This window comes from Carettochelys insculpta, chromosome 5 (genome assembly GCF_033958435.1).
Source record: "Carettochelys insculpta isolate YL-2023 chromosome 5, ASM3395843v1, whole genome shotgun sequence".
Classification (NCBI taxonomy): domain Eukaryota; kingdom Metazoa; phylum Chordata; order Testudines; family Carettochelyidae; genus Carettochelys; species Carettochelys insculpta.
The window spans coordinates 127,608,676-127,629,538 of NC_134141.1; the positions used below are offsets into that span (position 1 = coordinate 127,608,676).

The 20,863-nt window shown below is 57.9% G+C and overlaps 1 protein-coding gene across 5 annotated transcripts; it reads right to left on the reverse strand.

Moving 5' to 3' along the window:
- Positions 1-382: 382 nt before the first annotated feature.
- On the reverse strand, positions 383-20,801 carry FANCG (FA complementation group G). Of its 5 annotated transcripts, none has more exons than XM_074995873.1 (14): positions 20,607-20,801; positions 20,415-20,505; positions 19,806-19,937; positions 18,051-18,244; positions 16,949-17,102; positions 15,601-15,731; positions 13,670-13,816; positions 12,767-12,906; positions 12,327-12,393; positions 11,378-11,718; positions 11,060-11,100; positions 10,417-10,584; positions 9,487-9,619; positions 383-6,786 (listed from the first exon to the last, which is right to left on the reverse strand). In XM_074995873.1, the coding sequence occupies exons 1-14, from the start codon at positions 20,757-20,759 to the stop codon at positions 6,675-6,677; spliced, it is 2,004 nt and encodes a 667-aa protein (XP_074851974.1). In that variant the 5' UTR covers positions 20,760-20,801; the 3' UTR covers positions 383-6,674. The 5 variants fall into 5 exon arrangements, with proteins under 5 accessions (XP_074851974.1, XP_074851975.1, XP_074851973.1 ...); XM_074995874.1 differs by having other exon boundaries at positions 12,767-12,927; positions 19,806-19,868; positions 20,607-20,800; XM_074995872.1 differs by having other exon boundaries at positions 12,767-12,927; positions 20,607-20,800.
- Between the last annotated feature and the right edge of the window lie 62 nt (positions 20,802-20,863).

Consider the following 20,863-nt stretch of genomic DNA (forward strand, 5'->3'; position numbering starts at 1 on the left):
CTGTCCATTCTGAAAGCCCATCAAAGCTGAAGTTCTCACTGTAGAACGGTATGTTGATGAGATCCTGCAGCCTTTGTCACTTTGGTCCCTCTTCTATCTGAAACCATTGTTGGTTTGCTCCCATTTCTGTTCTCCACTGGCCCTAGTTTACTTCTACACAATAGATTGTAGCAGGTCAGGTCCTTGTATCAGACCTGGACTTTCTACAGCACTTCCTTCCCTGGGAGATCTACCAGAGATGTGCTCACTTTAACGCCCTACCACCAGTGGGTGTTACCCAGGGTCTTCAGAACCCACAGCAATGGTAACAACCATTTCAGGAATATATTAATGGGAACAAGGTGCTTTCAGTTGATGAAAAATTAATACAAGTAGGCATGCGCTTATCTAAAACTACTATTTATTAGTTTTAAGCACACACAGACATAAGCAATAGATTCAGAACATCCCAAATAATTCCCTAAAATCTGAGATGTATCAAGTAACTAGCAGCAGGTCAGCAATGGCCTGTCACTTCCCTGCCACCATATTATCTAGTTTTTTTGTAACTTATTTTACAAAACACACAGCTCATAGTGACTCCCTTCTGGGTTATCACTTCTAACCTCAATCAACTACTGACCAACAAAACATACCTAATGCTCTTAGCCATACAAGCTGCTATATTATGAGCACCCACACTCAAGGTCTCCACCCTCTTATTTTCTGTCTCTCAACTGGTTGACTCTTTTCTGCCCATCTCTGATTCTGATTAGCAGAAACTGCAAACCTGCCACTACTATTTGCCCTTACCTCCAGAAGCCCTGGGCTTGTCCAGATTTACTCCCAGCTATGTGGTGTTCTAGTTTATTAAGTCATGGTGGTTAAATGCCTACACTATGACTGCAATGAGCTTGACTAAATTCTGGAGTAACGCCCCCTCAGTTCCAGGGTAAGAGATGTTGTGAGCTTAAGCAGTGTGTAGCACGGGCCCTGGTGACTGACCAGCACAATACACGTTAGTGCTCTGATGCAGTGATTCTGACTCTTCATTTTGGGACAGCTGAAAATGGACCAATGCCAACGGTGGGGAGACTGAGTCAAGGGGCCGTCAGTAGTGACGGGCATATTCTGCACACCAGGTGAGCTTTGCCCGTAAAGCTGCAGGGATTTACTCTATCAGCAGAGCACCCGAGAACGGATGGATCTGAAACCAACCAGGACGCAGGACTGCCAGGGCTACAGTACTGTACTAGGTCTTCTCCCAGCACAGCTCCACTGGGGTGGATCACATCTCTTCACTGAAAGGCTGGTGGAGCACCCTGTGCTTTTCCTCTTGATCCTGCCAGTCCAACCCAGGCCTGGGAAAAGCAGTCACTCTGTCTTTGCCATTGCAACGCTCTGAGCTAGGGCTGAGGGGGCCTCACTGACACCCCCACCACAAGGCTGGGCCTGCAGCGAGCGAACCCTGCCAGGGGAAGGGTGAAAAGTGACACTCTCCAGGACTACACTCTCTCTCACCTTTCCCATCCGTGTGCCCAATACATTTCTATGTGCACTGAGGGGTGTCTACACATGCCCCCCCAGGAGAAACCCCAACCCAGCTGTGCGCCCCCCTGAGCAGCTGCACAAGTGCTCAGCTGACAGGAACACTGAGCCATGGGCATTGCTGGGCAGCAGCGGCAGGGGGGAGCGTTTCTCTTCAGGCAGGACGACAGTTCTACCGCTGCAAGCTCACATTTGGTCTGGGTGCCCCGGGAGCCTTGGCTCTATGCCCCTCCTGATCCCCAGTGACAGCCAGGCCACCAGCAGCACGCTCAGCCAGCACCCCTCAGTGACACTGACCCATGCCATCATCACTGTTTCCCTGCCCTAGTTGGACACAAGTCACGAGGCTTCTCTCCTGAGTCTGGCTGGGCATGCCTGAACCATCTCCCCCAAAAAAGGAGGGATTCCCCTGGCCCAGCTGCTCTTCTTTTCCCAGAACTGGCTGTACCTTCCCCCACTCTACCTGCTAGGCCTACAACGCCCTTCATGGGCTGATCTGCCAGCCCTGCCTGCCATGGCAGGACCATCCTTAATGCCGACATCTGCCACCACATCTGCAGGGAATTCACCAGCTGAGCCACACAATAAGTTTTTAACAGAGCACCCCCGGCTCTCGCCAAGGCACTGGCGTCACTTCCCAGATCCCCCCCTTCTCCCAATAGCTTCCGACCCATCCTAGCCTGTGTCTTAGGAGATAGGTAGCACAGCTCCGGGCACAGACAGAAAAATAACGATCCCGTCAGGGCAGCTGTCACTCCCTTCCCAGGGCGGAGCAGCAGAGCTGCAGCACCCAGGAGCCAGAGGGTGCTCACCCAAACGCACGGGCAGACAGGAGCTTATGTCTTGGCTCTTGGAGGGCACAGGACCCCTTGGATTCCGAAAGGCCCTGGGGCAAGAAGAACTAGCACACCATTCACCTGCTGCAGTCTCCCCTGGGCCGCGGCCGCTGTGCTGACTTTCCGCCGGCTGGCAAAGCCTACGCTGGCTCTGCCTCCATCTTTCTCGGTGCAGTGCCCAGCATGAGGCAGCTCGACTGGCAGAACCTCTGGGTGCTGCAAAGTGATTTCTCTCTTCAGCTCCCCACCCTGACACGCAGCTGCTTCCTGTATCAAAGCAGCAACATACAACACGCGCCACAGCCCCTCACCACTTTCCCCACCCTGGTAGAGTCACCAGAACAGGGCACATGCCATAAAGTAGGGGTGTGACAGGTTAACTGGTAAGTGTCACCTTTAATGGGAGATGCTTACCAGTTCCAGTTAACAGGTGGGGGCTGCTCCAGTCCCCTGGGGCTCGCTGGAGCAGGCCCTTCCTGCAGGGAGTTCAGCCACCCAGAGAACCCTATGTCCTCCCATTTCTCTGCCCCCCATTTGCTCATTTGTGTTAGCCCCATTCAATGACACAAAGGAAACCAATGTTCATCATGGAATCACAGAACCCTAGGGCTGGAAGAGACCTCAGGAGGTCATCTAGTCCAGTCCCCTACTCAAAGCAGAGCAACCCCAACAAAATCATCCCAGCCAGGGCTTCATGAAGCCAGGACTTAAAAGCCTCTAGGGCTGGAAAATCCACCACCTCTCTCAGTAACGCATTCCAGAGCTTTACCACGCTCCTGGGGAAACAGTTTTTGCTAATATCCAACCTACATCTCTCCCTCTGTAACTTCAGAACTTTGCTCCTTGTTCTGCCATCCATCACTACTGAGAACAGGCTCTTTCCATCCTCTTTAGAGCCCCCTTCAGGAAGTTGAAGGTTGCTATCAAACTGCCTCTCACTCTTTTCTGCAAACTAAATATGCCCAAACCCCTCAGCCTCTCCTCATAGGCCATGTGCTCCAGACCTCTGATCATGTTTGCTGCCCTCTGCCGGATTCTATCCGGTTTGTCCACGTCCTTTCGATACTGTGGGGCCCAGAACTGGACGCAATACTCCAGATGCAGACTGACCAGTGCAGAGTACAGGGGAACAACAACTTCTTTAGATCTGCTGGAAACGCTCCTCCTAATGCACCCCAATATGGTGTAAGCTTTCTTGGCTACAAGGGCACACTGCTGACGCATCTCCAGCCTCTCATCCACGGTAATCCCCAGGTCCTTTTCTGCTGCACAGCTGGTTAGCCAGTCGGTCCCCAGCCTGTAACAATGCCTGGGATTCTTCCATCCCAAGTTCAGGACTCCACACTAGTCCTTTTTCAACTTCAAATTTCTTTTGGCCCAATCCCCAACTTATCTTGGTCACTCTGGACCCTATCCCTATCCTCCAGTGTATCTACTATAGCAAAGTGCCAGATTAAACCCTTAGTCCATGCAACAAAATCCTCAGCAGCTATGTGAAAGACAGGCAGACAGTTGCTTGAGCCACCCTAAGAACAGCATGGGTGCTGGGCTCTTTCACCTGCTCAGCTTTGTTCCCTCCGTCTGCTAGGTCCTGCTCCAGCCTCCACTGGCACCAATCCAAGTCAGCCTCTGTTGCTCCAGAGCCCACAAGGGCCAGCAGAGGAGAGGTGAGTTGTGCTGTTAGCTGGAGACAGGGATGGTAACAGCCTTCCAGAAGCCTACCAGCATGGGGGGGCTGGGCACTGGAACAGCCCGTCTCCCTCCCCCCGAGTAGGGACAGCCTCCCCCCAGCCGTGCTGGTGGCACGCGACAGAACTGCCCATAACTCACAGGACAGGATGTGACACAGCAGAAAGCACGTGGAGAGGCATTCACAAGCAGATGCTCCCAGCCATAGCAGCAGCACCCCCAGGCCACGCTGGCAGGCTGCACACATGGGGCAGCTGTTCAGCATCACCCTTGCATCATGACCGAGGGGCTCTTTGGCAGAGGGAGGCTCCCCAGGCAGACCCCAGCCCCTGAGGAGGGAGAGGGAGCGTGGCCCTGGGGGAGCAGGCCAGCTACAGCAGGAGTGCCCAGCTTGGGCACATGAGCTGCTCAAGACAAACCCAGCCTGGGAATAAAGGTAAAACATGAAGAGTGAGGGTTAATTAACCTCAAAGTAGTTTACCCAGAGGCATGGCAGATGCTCTGCCCTGGGCCTTTTAAAATGAAGCTGGGAGCTGCTCTAGTTCAAATAGCAATGAAGGCTTTCAGGGCAATCCAATGGGCTGTGTTATACAGGTCATGCCAGATGGCCAGAGGGGTCCCCTCTAGCCCTGAAACCTCTCGCAGCCCAACCGGACAGGGACCCTGCTCCTTTCCCAGGGAGTTCCCGCTCTGTGAAGCAAGAACCCCAGCCTCTTCTGCCTCCTGGCTTAGCAAGCACTGCAGCTTTCAGACTTGGGGAGCCCAGCCAAGCGGCAGGTTTGCGGCTCTGCAGAGCCAACTCCGAGCTGTCCCCTCCTAGACAAGGCACACCTTTCCCTGAAACAGCAGGGCAGCCCTGGAGAGCTGAGCACCTGCCTGGATCACCTCGCTGGCTGCTCATGGCAGAATTCCACACACTACCTGTGCTTTAGGGAGGAGCTATTGCTGGGTGGTTCTGCTCCAGGGCTGAGCTGACAACTCCACCACAGCTCCCACGATTAGAGGGCTGCTGGTTCCGTGAGTTACTCAGGGCTTTGGCCCCTTGAGGCCTGGCTCTCTGCAGACCCCTCCATCACTGCCCTGCCCCATCTGCATTTTCCTTTGGCAGAGACACAAAATATTTACAGGCAAGAACTTAAAGCTACCAGAGACTGCAGCTTTCCCCTCAAGAACGTTACTCAGCACACCTTAGGGAAGACCAGGAGTACCAAAGAGCTCAAAGAACAGAGCCCAGGGAAGATATTGGGGACTAGCCCCCAAGGCCTGTATGCTGCAGGAGCTGTGACTCTCCCTACTCTGTCTCAGCCTGTGTGCATGGAGGGGGGATGTATCCCAAAGGCACCGCAGTCTAGAGGCAGGTGTAGGAGATGAACTCTAACAAGAGTCCTCCCCACCCCCAGCTGTCTCCAGAGGTGGTCTCAGAACCTTCGTTAAGAGCCTCACTCCCATTGCTTCTGCATCAAGCCCCAGTCCCATGCCTGCTGCAGACTGGCCAGCCAGCCCCTGGTCACACACCTGCCCCCTCTGCTCCTGCCATCCACTCACACCAGGCATGGCCATGAGGTGGCAGCACCTGTCTTGATTGGCTAAGAGCCTATGCGCTTCCCTCTTCCCCTTCTGACTGGGCACCCCTTCCCCGCCTCAGGAGACTCAGCCCATGCAGCTAGGACACCCCCCACTCCAGTGCCCCATGCAGGCCCTGTACGGCCCAGGGAGAGCACCTGCCCCACACTGGAGAGCCAACCCCAGAACACAGCACCCAGCATTTTTCAGCACATCACACATGAGCTGAGCCTCTCCTCCAGGCCAGACCCCTCCCCCCTACAGCCCCCTGTGTGCCTCAGGCTGATCCTTTCCCCCACAACCCAGGCCCAGCAGTCTGTTTGGAGCTGTAACTGAAGATCCCTCCAGCACAGCCCTGGTTGCCCTGTTCCACGAGCTCCCAGCTCTACTGTGCCACTCACTGAAGACAACACGCCATCCTCACCTTGCCCCTTCCTCAGCTGAGATGCTTCTAAGCCCCCTTTACCCTGGGAAGTGCCCCTTGGGCTCCCTAAGCACAGGATAGCTGGGAGAAGCTGCTTTGGCTCAAACAGAAAGGCAGTGCGCATGCTTGGTACCAGGCACCGGGACCACCCATGGGTCACACCGGCTCTGGCGCCAGGTCGCAGGAGTCTAACCACCAGCAGGAAAGAGGGGATGGCCCTGCCTACACTAGGTGATCATATGTTGTAACACACCTTCTCCTATGGCAGGCCCAGCCCCAGGGGTCCAGCATGCAGGCAACCCCCCCTGCATGGGGAGGGGACTCAGAGCCGGGTGGGTCGCAGCATTCCTGAGCGCGCCGAGGTCTGCACGCTGCCCACACAACGCTTCGCTGTCACGCGTGCAGCTCTGAGCATGCACAAGCCGACCACACGGGGACGTGGGCCACCCCCCGGCCGTTTTATTAGAAAAACTAGCTTCATTGTGCTTCACTTCCTTGGCGAGGGAGAACTCTTCTGCCCAAGGGAAATGCAGAGGCCTGGAAAAGCCAGGTGAGCACAAGGCTGTCCTGCCGCCTGCTGTAGGGCAGGAGACTGTACCAGCTGTGTGACTGTGGGGAGCGAGACGGGGACAGCTCTACTGATCCTGGCCACTGGTCCTCAGGTAGTCCTGCATATTCTTCACAACAGCCTCATCGCAAGGGACATTCACGTGCTGTAGGCAGGATGCCAGGTACAACGGGTAGGGCCTGAAAGACACCAGAGCTCTGGTTAGGAAGCGAGGACTACCTGGGGACAGAGAGAAAGGCGAGCCGGCAGGGAAGCAAGGACAGCTGGGATCACAGGCCCCTGCGAGCCATGTGCAGCCACAGTAACATAAGACTTCAGGAGCCTGCCCAAGGTGCAAGAGCTGACCCATGGCAGTGTCCCAGGCTGGGCTGCTGCCAGGGAAGGGCACCAGGCAGGAGCGAACTCCTCGCAGTGGGGCATCCAACATGCTGTGTTCAACCCCAGTCCTAGGGCAGGAATGGCTTCAGCTCCATCCACAGGACAGGGGAATTCTGGCCTTACTGCGGACTCCAAACTCCCCCTGCCGGGCTGGTAACCCAGGCCATGTCCCTGCCAAAATAAAGGTGCGTTTTTAACAGGCTGGAATTCCAGCATCAGATTGTGGGAGGAGATTAACTGGTCAGGGGAGGTGGCTAGAATTACAAGGTGGGCTGATGACAGAAGGATCTTAACACGCAGTAAGAACAGCCCTTTCCCCAGCAAAGCCCAGGCCGTTCAAGCTCCAGGGCGGGAAGATGACACACAGGATGTTATTCACAATTCATAGATTCAAGGCCTGGGAGGCGCACTACCATCGACTCTGGCCTCCTGCACACACGGGCCTGAGACTGTCCCCCAGGGAACTCCTCGGGCAGAGGGGACACAAAGGCAAGCTTGGATTTCAAATGAGCCAGTGACAGGGACCCTCCCGCCCCTCAGTAGATTGTTCCAATAGGGACGTCCCCTCTCTGCTAGAGGGGGTACAGCTCTCCAGTCTGCGTCTAGCTCCCAAGGCCCACCATGGTGCCTATTAGAGCTCTCTTTGCGAGACTGCCACTGACGTGCCAACTAGTACACCCCTACCCTGCCCAGAGCTATGTAAAGATGCAGCCAGTCAGCCCCCAGCCTTCCCCGCTGGAAGCAGAGGTCCGAGTCTCGCTGTAGGACAAGCTTCCCATTCGCTCGGCCACAATCGCCCCAGGCCCCTTCTGAAGCGTTGGCAGCAGAACTGGACCTGGACTCCCTGGGAAGGAGGCTGGGCTGCAGCAGGGAGGGCACGGTGCTATGGCTGTCTGGCTCCACGCCCTGTTCCCACCTGGCGACGGCCCACCCTTCCCATCTAGGGGCACCACGGCAGCTCCCCGCTGCCTGCACACATGCCCTCCTCAACTCTGCCTGCTGACTGCAAGCCTAGCCGGGCAAGAAGCTACAGAAGCAGCAAGTGCCTTGCTGGCCCAGAGCACAGAGGGGCTGGGGGAGTGGGGTAGGAAAGAGAGAGGGAGATCAGTAAGGTTTGGGGCTCATCCCATGTTTTGGCTGCAGAAAATCCCCCCCGACCTGGCCCTTATCCTTGCAGAGCCTGCCAGTGCCTGGGGGTCCGTCCTGGGCTAAGCAGCTACTTTTCTGGTCTCTTTAAGGATAATGCCTCTGTCTGTAGCCATACTGTAGGGCCCGAAGCCTTCGCCTGCAGCCAGGCTAAAAAAGCAGCAGCAATTAAATGAGAAGAAAAAAGCCGCACCCTTATTTTCCATCCAAGTTACATTACTGTGGTGTAATACCCAACTATTTGCAGAAGATGACACCGCGCTAGGAGTATCCACCATCACCAGAGCTGCTCCTTTACCATAAGGTGGTTAAAGAAAATGTTGATAGCATTCCAGCTGGCAAGACGACTGCCTGTCAATAGTGGTGGCTGCAACATTCTCATTCCTGTACTATTCCGTCGCTATGGACCCCACTTCCCTGTTTGCCTGCCTGATCTCTGTCGGGTTCTTCACCCGCCTGTGACACGCACTGAATAAAATACATCCTGTCTGCTGTATGGTCAGTCTTGCTAGGGGCACATTAAGGTGGTGGCGTATGACTAGTAAGACAACTCTGTGCGTCAGGGCTGGTCAGTGAAATGTTAGTATAACGAGCGGCTCAAGTACAGCTGAGCAAGACTCAAGTTTCACTAAATTAATTGGGGTCCCAAAAGCAAGTTCTTTGGGAACCGGCTCCAGGACACAGTCCCAAGATCAGAGCTGCCAGACCACAACACTCTGCCTATGACTGTGCAGAAACTGCAGGACCCCAGATGGACCTGATCCTGAACTGGGCATCGAGCAAAGCTCTTCCAGGAGTGACAGGCACTGGACGCAGGGCACAGGCATTCTGACTTTGGTGACTGTTAAGCAGCAATAAAAGATCCTGAAAAATCCACAAAAAAGTTAAGCCCTGAGCCCACAGTGAAAGGGGGCTTTCCTGGAGTCCCAGGGGAGTAGAGGCAGGAGCCTTTAGCCAGGAGCCCTAAGAACCGGGTTAAGGTGAGTGCCCCTGGAGCACAAGGAACAAAGTTTTGTGCAGGTGACAGGCCAGTGGCACACCCAGGGGGCGACAGCCCAGAGCTGCTGTGTTAGCACTGCTACGAGTCACAGGTGCACACAGCCAGCAAATGGGATGCAGCATCCCCTTGCCTGTAAGGGCTCTTGCTAGGAAATCACGGCCCCGATGCTGTGTAGTGGGCTCAGGTGCAAGCGGAGCCCAGGCTGGCACTGAGGCCCAGGGCCAGGAATGGGGCGAGCCCTTTGTCTATACCAGCTGTGTCAAATGTGCCATGGAGCAAAGCCTCTGTTACCTCAACCTGTCTGCCTCGGAGCTAGCTCTTAGGCCTAGCCACAGCCAGCAAGTGCCATACACACCTCCCCGGAGCTTCCTGCTGGCTGTCTGCTGGGGCAGCACCTGCGTGTAACTTCTGCCAGAGAGCAGCTGCTTCCTGCCTTCGGTTCAGCTTCCACAGAACTTGCAGCAGGTGAGAGGTGGCAGCTGGGTCACCTGCGAGACACAGCAGGAACTCAGCCAGCACTGGGGACTAGATTAGAGGGTGCTGAGGGGGTTTCTGGACCATCCTAGGAGGTGGAGGAGGACAGCACAGCCCTGGGGCCGGGTCACTGGCCCAAACTCCCCCCAGGGTGGGCAGGCCAGCACTTTTCACAAGGACAGTGCTTGCCCCAGAAATCTCTTCAGCCAGCCCTGGGCCGAGTGGGTCAGAGGCAGCCTTGCCCGATGGCCTGACACTTGCGGGGGAACCCGGTGTTTGTCAGACCCATGCCAAGTTCCGCTGGGGGAGTGGAACAAGGACTGGGAAGACTCCAGGGTTTACTGGCTACTACAGAGCAGCTCTGCTTCCAGGCTCACAGCGCCCAACCGGAGAGAGCCACAGGCCACCCCCGTCCTGCCCAGTACCCCCCATACACACAGGGCCTGCTCCCAGGGGCCGAGGCTCAGAAGGGCTGGACATACAGGCTCCTCCCAGGGGAGACTCGTGGCTGAGCCCTGCCACGAGCTTGGGCGAGGAGAAAAGCACAAGGGGTTTCAAAGTGGGGGGCGGGTGAAATGTCACCCCACAGATGAGGCTGGGAACCCTCTTGCCTCACCTCCTCGCCGATAGGGTGAATGGGATCTATGCATTGCCCCAGCTGGAGCGCTGCTGGTTGGCGCTGCAGGATTCCAGCCCCTTGCCCCTGGTGTCCCTCCGCAGTGCGATTCTACCCTCCAAAGGGAATGCAACAGCCTGGGCTCAGCCTGTGGAGTCCCGTCTTGCCCACCCCCACAGCATGAGCCTCTGGTACCTGGGCACACTTGCAAACCATGCTGGAAATTCATCAGAGCCTCCTTGTCCCGCCCCAGCTCCTGGAACTGGGAGCCTCGGCCCAGGAGCGCCAGCAGCCTGATCTTCTGGAGTACCTTCGCCTCAGGCAGGGCGTCCGCCGGCGTCTCCTCACTGCTCTGGATGCTGGCTGGCATGGGAAGAACAGCTCCAGGTGGCTGTGGTACCCACTGGGCACTGCTCCTCGTGTGGCCAAGCTGGCAGCACCAGTCTGAACATTTCTGACTCCCCCGTCCCTTCGAACGCCCCAATTCTCACACACCTGCCAGCTCTCAGGAGGCGCCACCCACGGGCCAGCCCAAATGGCTCCCCGGACTTCCAGCCCAGGGCTGCTCAACGGCCATCAGCGAGCATCATGAGCAACAGCAGAACGGATGTCCCCCCAGCCTAGGGGCCAGTCTCTGCTGAGGCTCCAGAACAGCCCATGGCTCGCTGCAAGGGAACAGGTAGTTCCCGGGGGCACAGAGCCTGCTTTCGTCACCCTCCAGCTAGCGAGCACTACGTGGCGCTTCCCACCTTCAGAGCCCCCCGCCGGGCCCCAGCCCTTTGCCCCCAAGGCTGGCGCCTTCCGTGCAGGAACAGCAGTGGGCTGGGCTGCAACGTACCTGCGCTCACGAGCTGGACTCTCAGGAGCACGTGCAGGCACCTAGAAGGGAGAGGTCAAAGTACTTTTAGTGCCGTTTCCTGCAGGGGACATCACACCAACGCCACCTGCCAGCCCAGCCCAGGGTGCACACTGCTGAGCTCTGTTCTGCCCCAGAGACAGTGCACGGGGAAGCCCAGCTCCAAACAGCAGCACGTCTCCCCTCCGCGTGGGGACAGGGCACCCTGTGCCAGGGCCCTTCACTCCGGCTGCACTGTTTCATGCCAGTTACATGCCCCACCAAACTCCACGCTCAGCCTGGGCACCCCCAGCCTGGCACCTGGTAAACTGCGTTATAGCTTCCTTGCTCTCCCCCAGCCTGCTGCGAGCCTGGCCCTGGTGCAGATACGCAGCCGCCCTCCACACGATGCAGCGCAGGCTCTCTCTCTGCTGGGGCGGGATGCCGAGTGACGGGGAGCCTGCCCTGCCTGGTGTGTCCCCACCAGTGCTGGAGTTCAACTCGATCCGCAGAGTTTCTGGAATCAGGTCATCCGTTCGCGTGATGATTTCCTCGCATACGGCTATGGCGTCCCTGTACCTCTCCAGCTGCTCCAGGGCGGACGCAGCTTCTAGGAACACCTCGGGGATCCTGGGCAGAGCTGATCGGCCATGCAGTGGTACCTGAGCAGGCAAAGCCACAGCACCGCTCTCAGAGCCAGAGCCCCCCAGTGCCTCAAGCACAACCTAAGGGACGGGGAGCTCAGAGGGGGCAGCGTGTGTCACCTGGCTCTTGGGGCTGTCTCACGGGTCTCAGCAGCAGCCTCTCTGCCGGCTCAACAAGGAGAGCACGCGTAGGCTGCAAAGCCAGCTGTGGGCTGCAGCACAGTGGGGAAGCTGTGAGCCAGCCCCCTCCACAGCTCAGTCATGGTGCACACTGGACTGTCCTGACCAAAAGGGGTGCTGGGCAGTCAGCTGCAGCGTGGGCGTGCAGCCTCCTGGTGTTTCACAGCAGACACCCGAAAAAGAGAGTCCAGTTTGAAAACCTAGGGGCCATCTATGGTACGGGTGAGCTGCGCGAGCCAATCCACACCTCACGAACCCTGGGCCAGGACATCAGAGCCTTCGCTCTGCCCCTCGCAGCGTGGGTGCCCTCCATGGAAATTCGGGGCAGGCTGGGGAGACGCTTTTTGGAGTGACGGAGCGCACTGCCCAGCCCAATGCCAGGGAGTCCTAGGCTGGGTACTCAGTTGCTGCAATGCACCACATGGCTTCTTGCCCAAGCCACTTACCTGGTGCTGCAGCCCCTCCTGCAGCAGCGCCAGAAGATCCAGGTAATGCTCCACTGCCTCACCGACCCTGTGACAGAGAGATGCGCAGGCACCTCAAGGGGCAGGGAAGGTCCCCAAGGAGAGCAGCAGCCCCAGGACAGACAAGCGCTGGGGGAGCTTTGCAGGGACCCTCCTGCTCGACTCCAGCTCGTGGGGCTGGTTCCCGGGGGAGGGGCAGCTGGTGCTCCATCACCACTCAGCCTCCAGGGAAACAGCGCAGGGGTTACCTGGACACTAAATGAGGGAGGCCCCAGGCAATGGTCCTGCTAACTGTCTCCTCCTTGGTGGGTAGGTTTGTTACACGCACCACGGCACACATGGAGGGGCACCACCCAGAGACACAAAGCACTGAGCTGGCCCCCGAGCGGCCACACAAGCGCCCGGTTCCCAGGGAGCGTTACCTGCCAGCCTGGAGGCACCGCTGTGCCAGCTGGTACTTGACTTCCGACGGGTGGCAGCGGCTGAACAGCGAGGCCAGCGCTGGCGTGTGGACGAGGAGCTCTGTTCGGATGAGCATGCAGGGATCGATGTACACAGCCTCCTGAGTGGGGGTTTCCAGCGCCTGCACGGAGGCAGAGAGACCACATCGTGGATTCCTCCTAGGCAGCTGCTGTCGATCAATGTATAGCCAGCCAGCCCAGCCCAGCCCAGCCGGCCTACAGCGCTCACTCCTCCTGTCCTGGAGGACCTCTCAACTTCCACTCGCTGAGATGCAGCCACCGCTGGGGGTGGGGCAAAACAGCAGGGAGCCCCAGAGTGCAGAGGACACAGGCAGACTCCTGTGTGGGGAGATCTAACAGTCACTCAGTGCAGAGAGCACTGAAGAGGGAAGCAGCATCGAACGCAGAGGTACCCAGGCAGCCAGGGCATAGCCAGCCCTGTCCCACGGTGTCAGTCTGTCCTAAATCTGCACCACATCTAAGAACCAGGAGTTAACTGGCTACTAAGCGGAGACCTGTGCCAGTAAGCCCCCATGCTACATACACCTGCCACTTAAAGCAGTGCTCCCTGGGCACAGGGGCCATCTAACACCACACCTGGGACAACGGATGTTGCTCCTGCAGCGGCCGAACAGCCCAAGCCTCAATGCCCCCCGCTGAGCAGGGCACATCAGGAAGTGGGGCTCTTCCACTTGTAACCGGGCTGCTGGAGGCCCAGCGTGCATGCAGTGCCACTGGGAGCAGCGACCATCAGGCTTGGAGCAACCAGTGTGTGAGTTCATGGTGGCGGAGAAAGGCGCTGCAGGACAGTGCCATCCCAGCAGTCAGCTGGCTTGCCACATCCCACCCTGGGGGCAGACAGACCTTGTAAAGCAGAGTCAGGGCCTCCAACTCCGCGTCTGTTTCACCCAGCTGGTGGTACAGTGAGGCGGCATGCGACAGGGCAGAAAGGCACTGGGAATCCACTTGCACTGCCCGCTTCAGGTGCTGCAGAGCCGTCTGCGGCTTGCCCTGGGGCAGGTGGGGAGAAAGTCACACAGAGTTGCTGCTCACGTCACCCAAGCCTCACAGGGAACTTGACTGCTGCATGGGGAGCGGCCCTGCCCCCAACGATGGAGAGAGGAAGCAGAGACCCAGGGCCGCAGCTGCCCATTTGGGGCAGGGAAGGTCTCTGGCCAGGCAATGCTGGCTAACCTACCCGCTTCCCAGGGCTGGGCAGTAGATGCAAGGGGTCTGGAAACTAAAGTGCAGCCATTCGGCGCTGTAGCTCTGCGGCCAGCCCTGCTGCCTAGCACACATGCCTGGCCAGGCAACGCCTCTTCCACCTCCCATCCCTGTGCCCTGCCCTTGGCTGCACACCCCGCTGAAGTTGGCAGCCCAGGCCAGTGGCATGAGCCTGGTCAGCTGCCACAGTGAGGACCCAGTCCTTGAACCCCCTCAAGCATGTGGATCGCCCTCTGGGACAGCTTTGGAGCAGTAAGTGTCAGACTCTCCCCAGGTCACCTCCCACCTTCCCTCTGCCCTCACATCCAGCCCCACTGCTGCCTCTGGGCTCAGCATTCCTCAGGATCAGGCTCTTTGGAAGCTTCCACACTGCTCTAGGAGAGTGGCTCTCCCTCCCTGCCCCGCTGTGCCCCCCCCACATCCTCTGCTTTCCAGACCCCTGCCAGCACTGCCTCAGCCCCACGCAGCCCATGCTCCGCAGGCAGAACTGGAACAGCCTTGTCTTTGAAGCGAGACCCCCTGGGGGCAGGGATTCGACTGCAGTGATGAGGGTGAGGCAAGCGCCCGGCCCCACTCGCTCAGAGCCATTGTGCCCGGCAGTCATTGAGAAAACGGAAACTAGTTCCTCACCCAGCTCAGGCTTCCCAGGGTCTGTGCAGGATCAGGCCTCCACAGAAAGCACTACTGGATTTCCCACTGGGAATCCAGTGGAATTGGAGACCAAGAAATGGCCCCAGCCTGGAGAGCTACAAAGTCCTGCTGGACCTGCCAGCCCTTCCCCCAGACACTGGGGCAGACTGCTGCCTACAGCTACTGCAGGGCTCAGGACCTCTGAGCAGAGCCCCTACTAACAGCACAGGCGCTGTGGAGGAGCTGGGTTCTGCACCATCACCAAGAGAGCGCACACGGGCTCCTTCCACTCACGTCACCAGGGTAACGGCACCTCCCGACGGACCCGTCGCAAGTCTCAAGCTGACAAGTGACACACAGACACCCTTCCTGTATCTGTCAAGTCTTCCTCTGCCCCCTCTGTGCCCAGCCCAGCCCAGCCCAGCCGTGTGCCTGAGGCCTGGAACCAGGCCAATCCCCCACTTGTTTGTTTGGTGGTTGCTTATCAAGATCGAGCATGGTGCTTCCTTGCTTGTTTTCCCAACTGCCCCTGTCAACGGAGATCAGCACAGACAAGGTCTCAGTGCCCCCGGCACCCCAGAAACTCCACCCAACCAGGTCGCTCAGCGAGCACACCATTGTCACAGACGCCTCTTCCAAACCAGTACTCTGCTCCCCACCCTTCCATCAGGGCTCTGCCAGGGTACTCGCGCTGTAAGGGCAGGGCTAACCAGAAGGCAGCAGACGCAGCCTGGGGCAGCAGGTGCCCAAGGACGCAAGGGGCCCAGGAGGCCCTGCACCCTGCTGTCAGTGCACACAAGCACTGAGTACTGAAGAGACGTTCGCTCTCCCCTCCCACGCCTCTGCCAGCCCACATGCAGGCACTCCCTGGGGCCATGGAAGGGCTGGCCCTAGTGCCATCCAGACCCCCAGCCAGAGGGAGACCAATCCCGGCTTGTTACCATTCGCTGAGAGCAGCAGCCAATGCAGGTGTAAATCTGGGCCAGGATCCTCTTGGAGCAGAAGCCGGTGGCAGCTGCCTGGAGAAGGGAGAGGGCTGCAGGGAGATTCCCAGCCTCCAGGCCCTGCAACCCTGAAAGGGGCAGATGAAATGGTCACTCCTCCATGTCCTTCGCTCTCTCTAGGGTCTATAACCCCATGGCCAGTCCTCACTGCACTCCCACCCCACCTGTTCCATGCAGCATTCCTGCTTCAGCCACCCTCCCCAACCAGGGCACGTCTCAGACCATGTTACACCCATGTGCCTCTATCCTTCCACCGGCCCGGGGCGCAGCTCACCTGGCCCATAGCACCCTGCACAGAGCCATGCTCTCACTACGGGAACATGACAGCCACTGCAATGAGAACTGCCAGGAGCCCGGCTGGCAGGGGCACGCCAATCCCAGCCTGAAAAGCCTTGGCCAAGAGGTCACTGGGGAGCCCAGCCCCTGGGCGCTCTCCCAGGCAGCACTGGGGCTCCTGGGCCTTTGGCTGGGAATTGCACAGGTAACAAACCCTGCCAGGACTCTAGCAGGTTTTATATAGCACCACCCACTGTCTCCCTTGCTAGCAAAGTCAAACCTCTCCCCTATGTGTTCAGGTACCAAGTGGGACTCGGCCCTCAGGCCCTGGCAGGTGCTTTGGACATCTCAAAGGGCAGGCCGTCTGCATCCTCCTCTACACCAGGGTCCTGGGGGCGGGGCAGGCTAGCCCTCTGCATATGGAAGTGCAGCTAGTAGAGGACAAGCCCCAACTGTACAGAAGCAGGCTGCTTAGATCAAACGGCTGCCTGCTGGGACATATAGTTCTCCCTGCTTGCTTAATGCACAGAACCACTGTCAGCAGTGGGAAGGGCACACCCTGAGCAGCATGGGGAGCAAGCAAGAAGCCTGACCAGGGCAGGACATGGCTCCTATCCCACTGCAGGGAAACTTGGCCAGGAAGCTGGAGAACAGGCGCCCTGTAATCCACCACAAGTCCCACTAGCCTTCTGCCTGACAGGGCTTCCTTCCTCCCCCGGCTCAGCCAAGGAATGGGACCCACAGGACCCTGCAGGGCAGGACTGAGCCAGAAATGGAAGTGGAGAAGTTACATGTGCGTCTGCAAAGATACTGGCCCTTAGTCTTGCATCCTAACGCCAATAAGAGCACAAAGGGCTGGAAACTTCCCTCCTTCCTTCAGGAGAAGAGCAAGTCACTCAGCCCCGCCCACCTGCAGGGCTTTAATGGCAGCGGTGGCCAGGCAGTTGACGCTGAAAGGGGAAGGACAGCGGCAGAAACATGGGGGCTGGAGAAGACACTCTATGCGTACCTTGCAGGAAGGCAGCTGAAGTCCACAGGGTCTCCTTGAGCTCCTTGGTGCTCTGCACCACAAGGGGCGATGTGTCCTCCTCCACAGGCACACTCCAGGACTGGAGAAGTGCAAGGAGCTCATTCTCCTCCTGTGGGGCAGACGGCTCCAGGCCCTAGGAAAGGCACAGGGGAGAGAACATCGCTGGGCTACTCAGCTCTAAACGGAGCAGAGAAAGAAGAGGTCGGGGGACTGTGATGTGTCTCTTGAGCCTTTAGACTGGGGTGGGCAAACTACGGCCACACCTGGCCAGGCCAGGCTTTTAATCTGACCTTTAAGGTTACTAGCCCAGTGGTGCAGCAGGGGCTAAGGAGACTCCCTGCCTGCAGTGGCCCCATGCCACTCCCAGAAGCTGCCAGCACTTGCCTGCATCCCTGGGAGGAGGGGAGCAGAGAACTCTGCATGCTGCCTTGCCTGGTGGGCACCACCTCCACAGCTCCCATTGGGCAGAAATCTCACTGCTTTGGGGGTTACAAGTTGTCACAGCCATTTAGTGCACCCTGGACCAGGAGGGGGAAGTTCTCTACACGGAGAGATTTCCATCTGAATGTGGAGGTCGGAGGGGGGCTTGAGGCTTTTGTTGTTATGCTGGACAAACCTTTGTACCAAGTGAGCCCACCACAGACCTGTGGCTATTTATCAAGGCCTGCGCAGATATTGCCACAGCATATGCTACAGTGGCCAAAAACTCACTTCACCTGCAGAGAAGTGAACTCAACCTCTCTTGATCCTACCATATGAATGGAAATCAACTTGCAGATCTAGCGCTGGCCCAGGGAGAGGGACCTCACCCCCTGCCACCTCCTAGGGATGACATGGTAACGAGAGTCGTGCTCCGGGGGATAAAGGAATGCCTCAAGGGGGAGAATGGAAAACTCCTCCTCCAGCATGGGGGTGGGATTTAGCAATTCAGGATATGAGATGTGCGGGACCCATGACGCGGCGTAACACGGCAAGCCTTCCATACCGCAGCCTGCCACCAGAGCCTAGGTCCCTGCCCAAGCCCTGACACTCTAGGGAGAACTGCAGTACAAGAACCCAGAGAGTCGGCACACAGCATTACCTTGGTATCACTCAGGAGCCGGAAGAGACCAGTGACACTCCCCAGGCAGTTAGCTGCCAGCCACACCGCCCCCTGCAGAGCACCTAGTCGATGCAGGGGCACACACAGCTCTTCCATGGTCACATCCTGCAGCACTTTCTGCCAGAGCTCTTCTGTGCTGAGATCCTGCCCAGATACCCCACAAGCCTCCAGAACTAAAAGAGGAAAACAGTCACAGGGCCAGGTGTCAGTCTGCTCTACAACATATTCCATTCCAGCAGCCTGACAGTGCTTTGGGGAAAGAGGCCCTGCCCTGGAAAGGATCTAGACAAAGAATCATACAATACTAGACTTGGAAGGGACCACCAGAGGTCATCAAGTTCAGTCCCCTGCCCTCACGAGAGGGCTAAGCACCACTTAGATCACCCCTGTTATCTAACCTGTTCTTAAACATCCCCAGTGATGGAGATTCTATTATTGCTCAAGGCAATTTATTCCAGTATTCAGCCTCTCCGACAGGAAAATTTTCCTAATGGCCAACGTAAACCTTCCTTGTTCCAATTTAAGCCCATTGCTTCTTCTCCTGTTCTCCGAGCCTAAGAACATTTTTTCTCCTGTCTTTTAACAAATTTTTAGGTACTTGAAAGCAGCTCGCACGTCTCCTCTGAGCCTTCTCTTTTCCAAACTACACAAATCCAGTTCTGTTAATTTTCTCTCACAGGCCATGTTTTCTAGACCTTCAATTATTTTAGTTGCTCTTCTCTGGACCCTCTGTAATTTCTTCACATCTTTCCTAAAATGTGAAGCCCAGACTTGGATACGGTACTTCAGAAGAGGCCCAATCACCACAGAGTAAAGCAGAAAAATGACTTCTCGTGTCTTGCTCCCCACACTCCTGAATCACCACAGAATCATGTTTGCTTTTTTTTTACCCCGCCCCCCGCAAGCGTCATATGTTTAGTTCATTGTCCGCTCTGACCCCCACACTCCTTTTTCTGCAATACTCCTTTTGAGAGAGTCGCTTCTCATTTTGTGCGTGAAACATATTATTGCTCTCTAAGGACAGGACTTTGCATTTGTCCCTATTGAACTTCATCCTATTTCCCTCAGACCATATTGATTCAGACCCAATCCTCCAAAGCACTTGCAAACCGTCCCCGCTTGGTGGGCAAGACCTGTGGCCTTAATAAGCATACTCTCTATATCGTTATCTAAATCTTTGACGTGTTCAATTGGAGCAGTCCACGTACCACCAGTGCTAGGAGGGGCACAGAACTTTCCACCTGCCACAGGGCAGAGGAGGAGCATCCCAAAAGGAGAGAGAGGAACAAGGGCTCTCCCACGCAGAGGAGGACTGAGAAGTACTTATGACATACAATGTAAGAACAACGTTCTAGTGTATCCCAGGCCCAGATGCAAAGCTGCCAATTGAGCTTTGCTGACTCCTGCAAAACACAGCCATCTACCCAGAGCATCCAGGCTGGAACGCTGTGTGCATCTCCCTCTTGAATCTTCACTGTATGTAAATTAATAACACTCTCCACCCCTCACCGTGCAACTCTGCTACTCTCTTGGGCTCTCAGTTTTGGTAAAGATTTTTCTGTTCCCCTTTAATGCCCCCAGTTTCCAGCACATGCAGAACAGTGCAGCTGCGACCTTCACTCCCCCCTAACCTCAGACAGCTGACAGTACCATTCATATCAGGGTTTAGAGAAATCACCCTCCTTACTCCATCCCCCCTCTCTGGCCTTGCTCCAGCCAGCTCAGCGACCTTACCTCTAATGAGCCCATGGCTGATTCTTTCAGCTTCCCCCTCCACAAGGCCATCAGACTCACTAACTGCAAAAAGCAGGGAGTTGTAGAGGACAGTAAGCTCCAGAGAGAGGCTGGGGAGAGCAGCTGGCAGCCCTGCAGTTGGAGACCAACACAACAAGATGCTCGCTGGGGGCACGCCCAGGGAACCACGCCGCAAACAGGGAGCCCTGTCAAAGACTTCACCGGGCTGCCCTCCACACGCAGCTGGTCATTCCTGCTTTGGTTCTGCACAGGACCTAAGCCCGAGCCGGGAACAGCACCCGGCAGGTGTCGGTTACCGCCGGCATCGGGGGGTGGCGGCCAGCGCTGCGTCCGTGCCTCAGTTTCCTTCCCAGAGCGCTCCGCAATCCAGCTCTCCCAGGGGAAGGCTCGGAGCCCCGCCAGTCGCTCGGGCTCCCTGCGGCGGGTCCTGCCCCCGTCCAGGGGTGCGGGGACCGTTGCCCAGCACCGCTTCCTACAACGCCCACCCCGCAGCGGAACCGCTTCCCGCGCGGCGCGGCCGGGCAGGACGGGGCCGGGCCGGGCCGCCCCCGCCGCCCCCCGGGCCGGGCTCCGGGCTGCCCCCCCTACCTTGGATCTTGCGCAGCAGCGAGTCGAAGGCGAGTCGGCAGCGCCGCGCCGCCTGCTGCGCCGCGCGGCCGGGCCCCGAGGAGCGGCTGGCCTGCAGGGAGGGAGGGAACCGCCGTCAGCGCCTCGGCTCGGCCCGGCCCCGGCCCCGGCCCCGGCCTACCCGCCCCGGCCCCGGCCCCGGCCCCGGCCTACCCGCCAGCCGCTGACCAGCCCGTCGTTCTCCTCCGCCCAGGCGCGCAGGCAGCCGGCCCCCGAGGGGGCGTCGCGCCGGGCCCGCTTGCTGCCGCGGGGCCGGCTGCGCTCGGTGGGCCGCGCCCGGCCGCGGGGATGGAGCCTCTGCGCCATCGCCCCCTGGCCGCGGATTGGCGCCGGCGGCGGAAGTGCCGGTTGCTAGGGGAGCGCCGAAGCGGAAGGTTGAACGTGGCTCTTTGCGTCGCACGCGCGGGGCG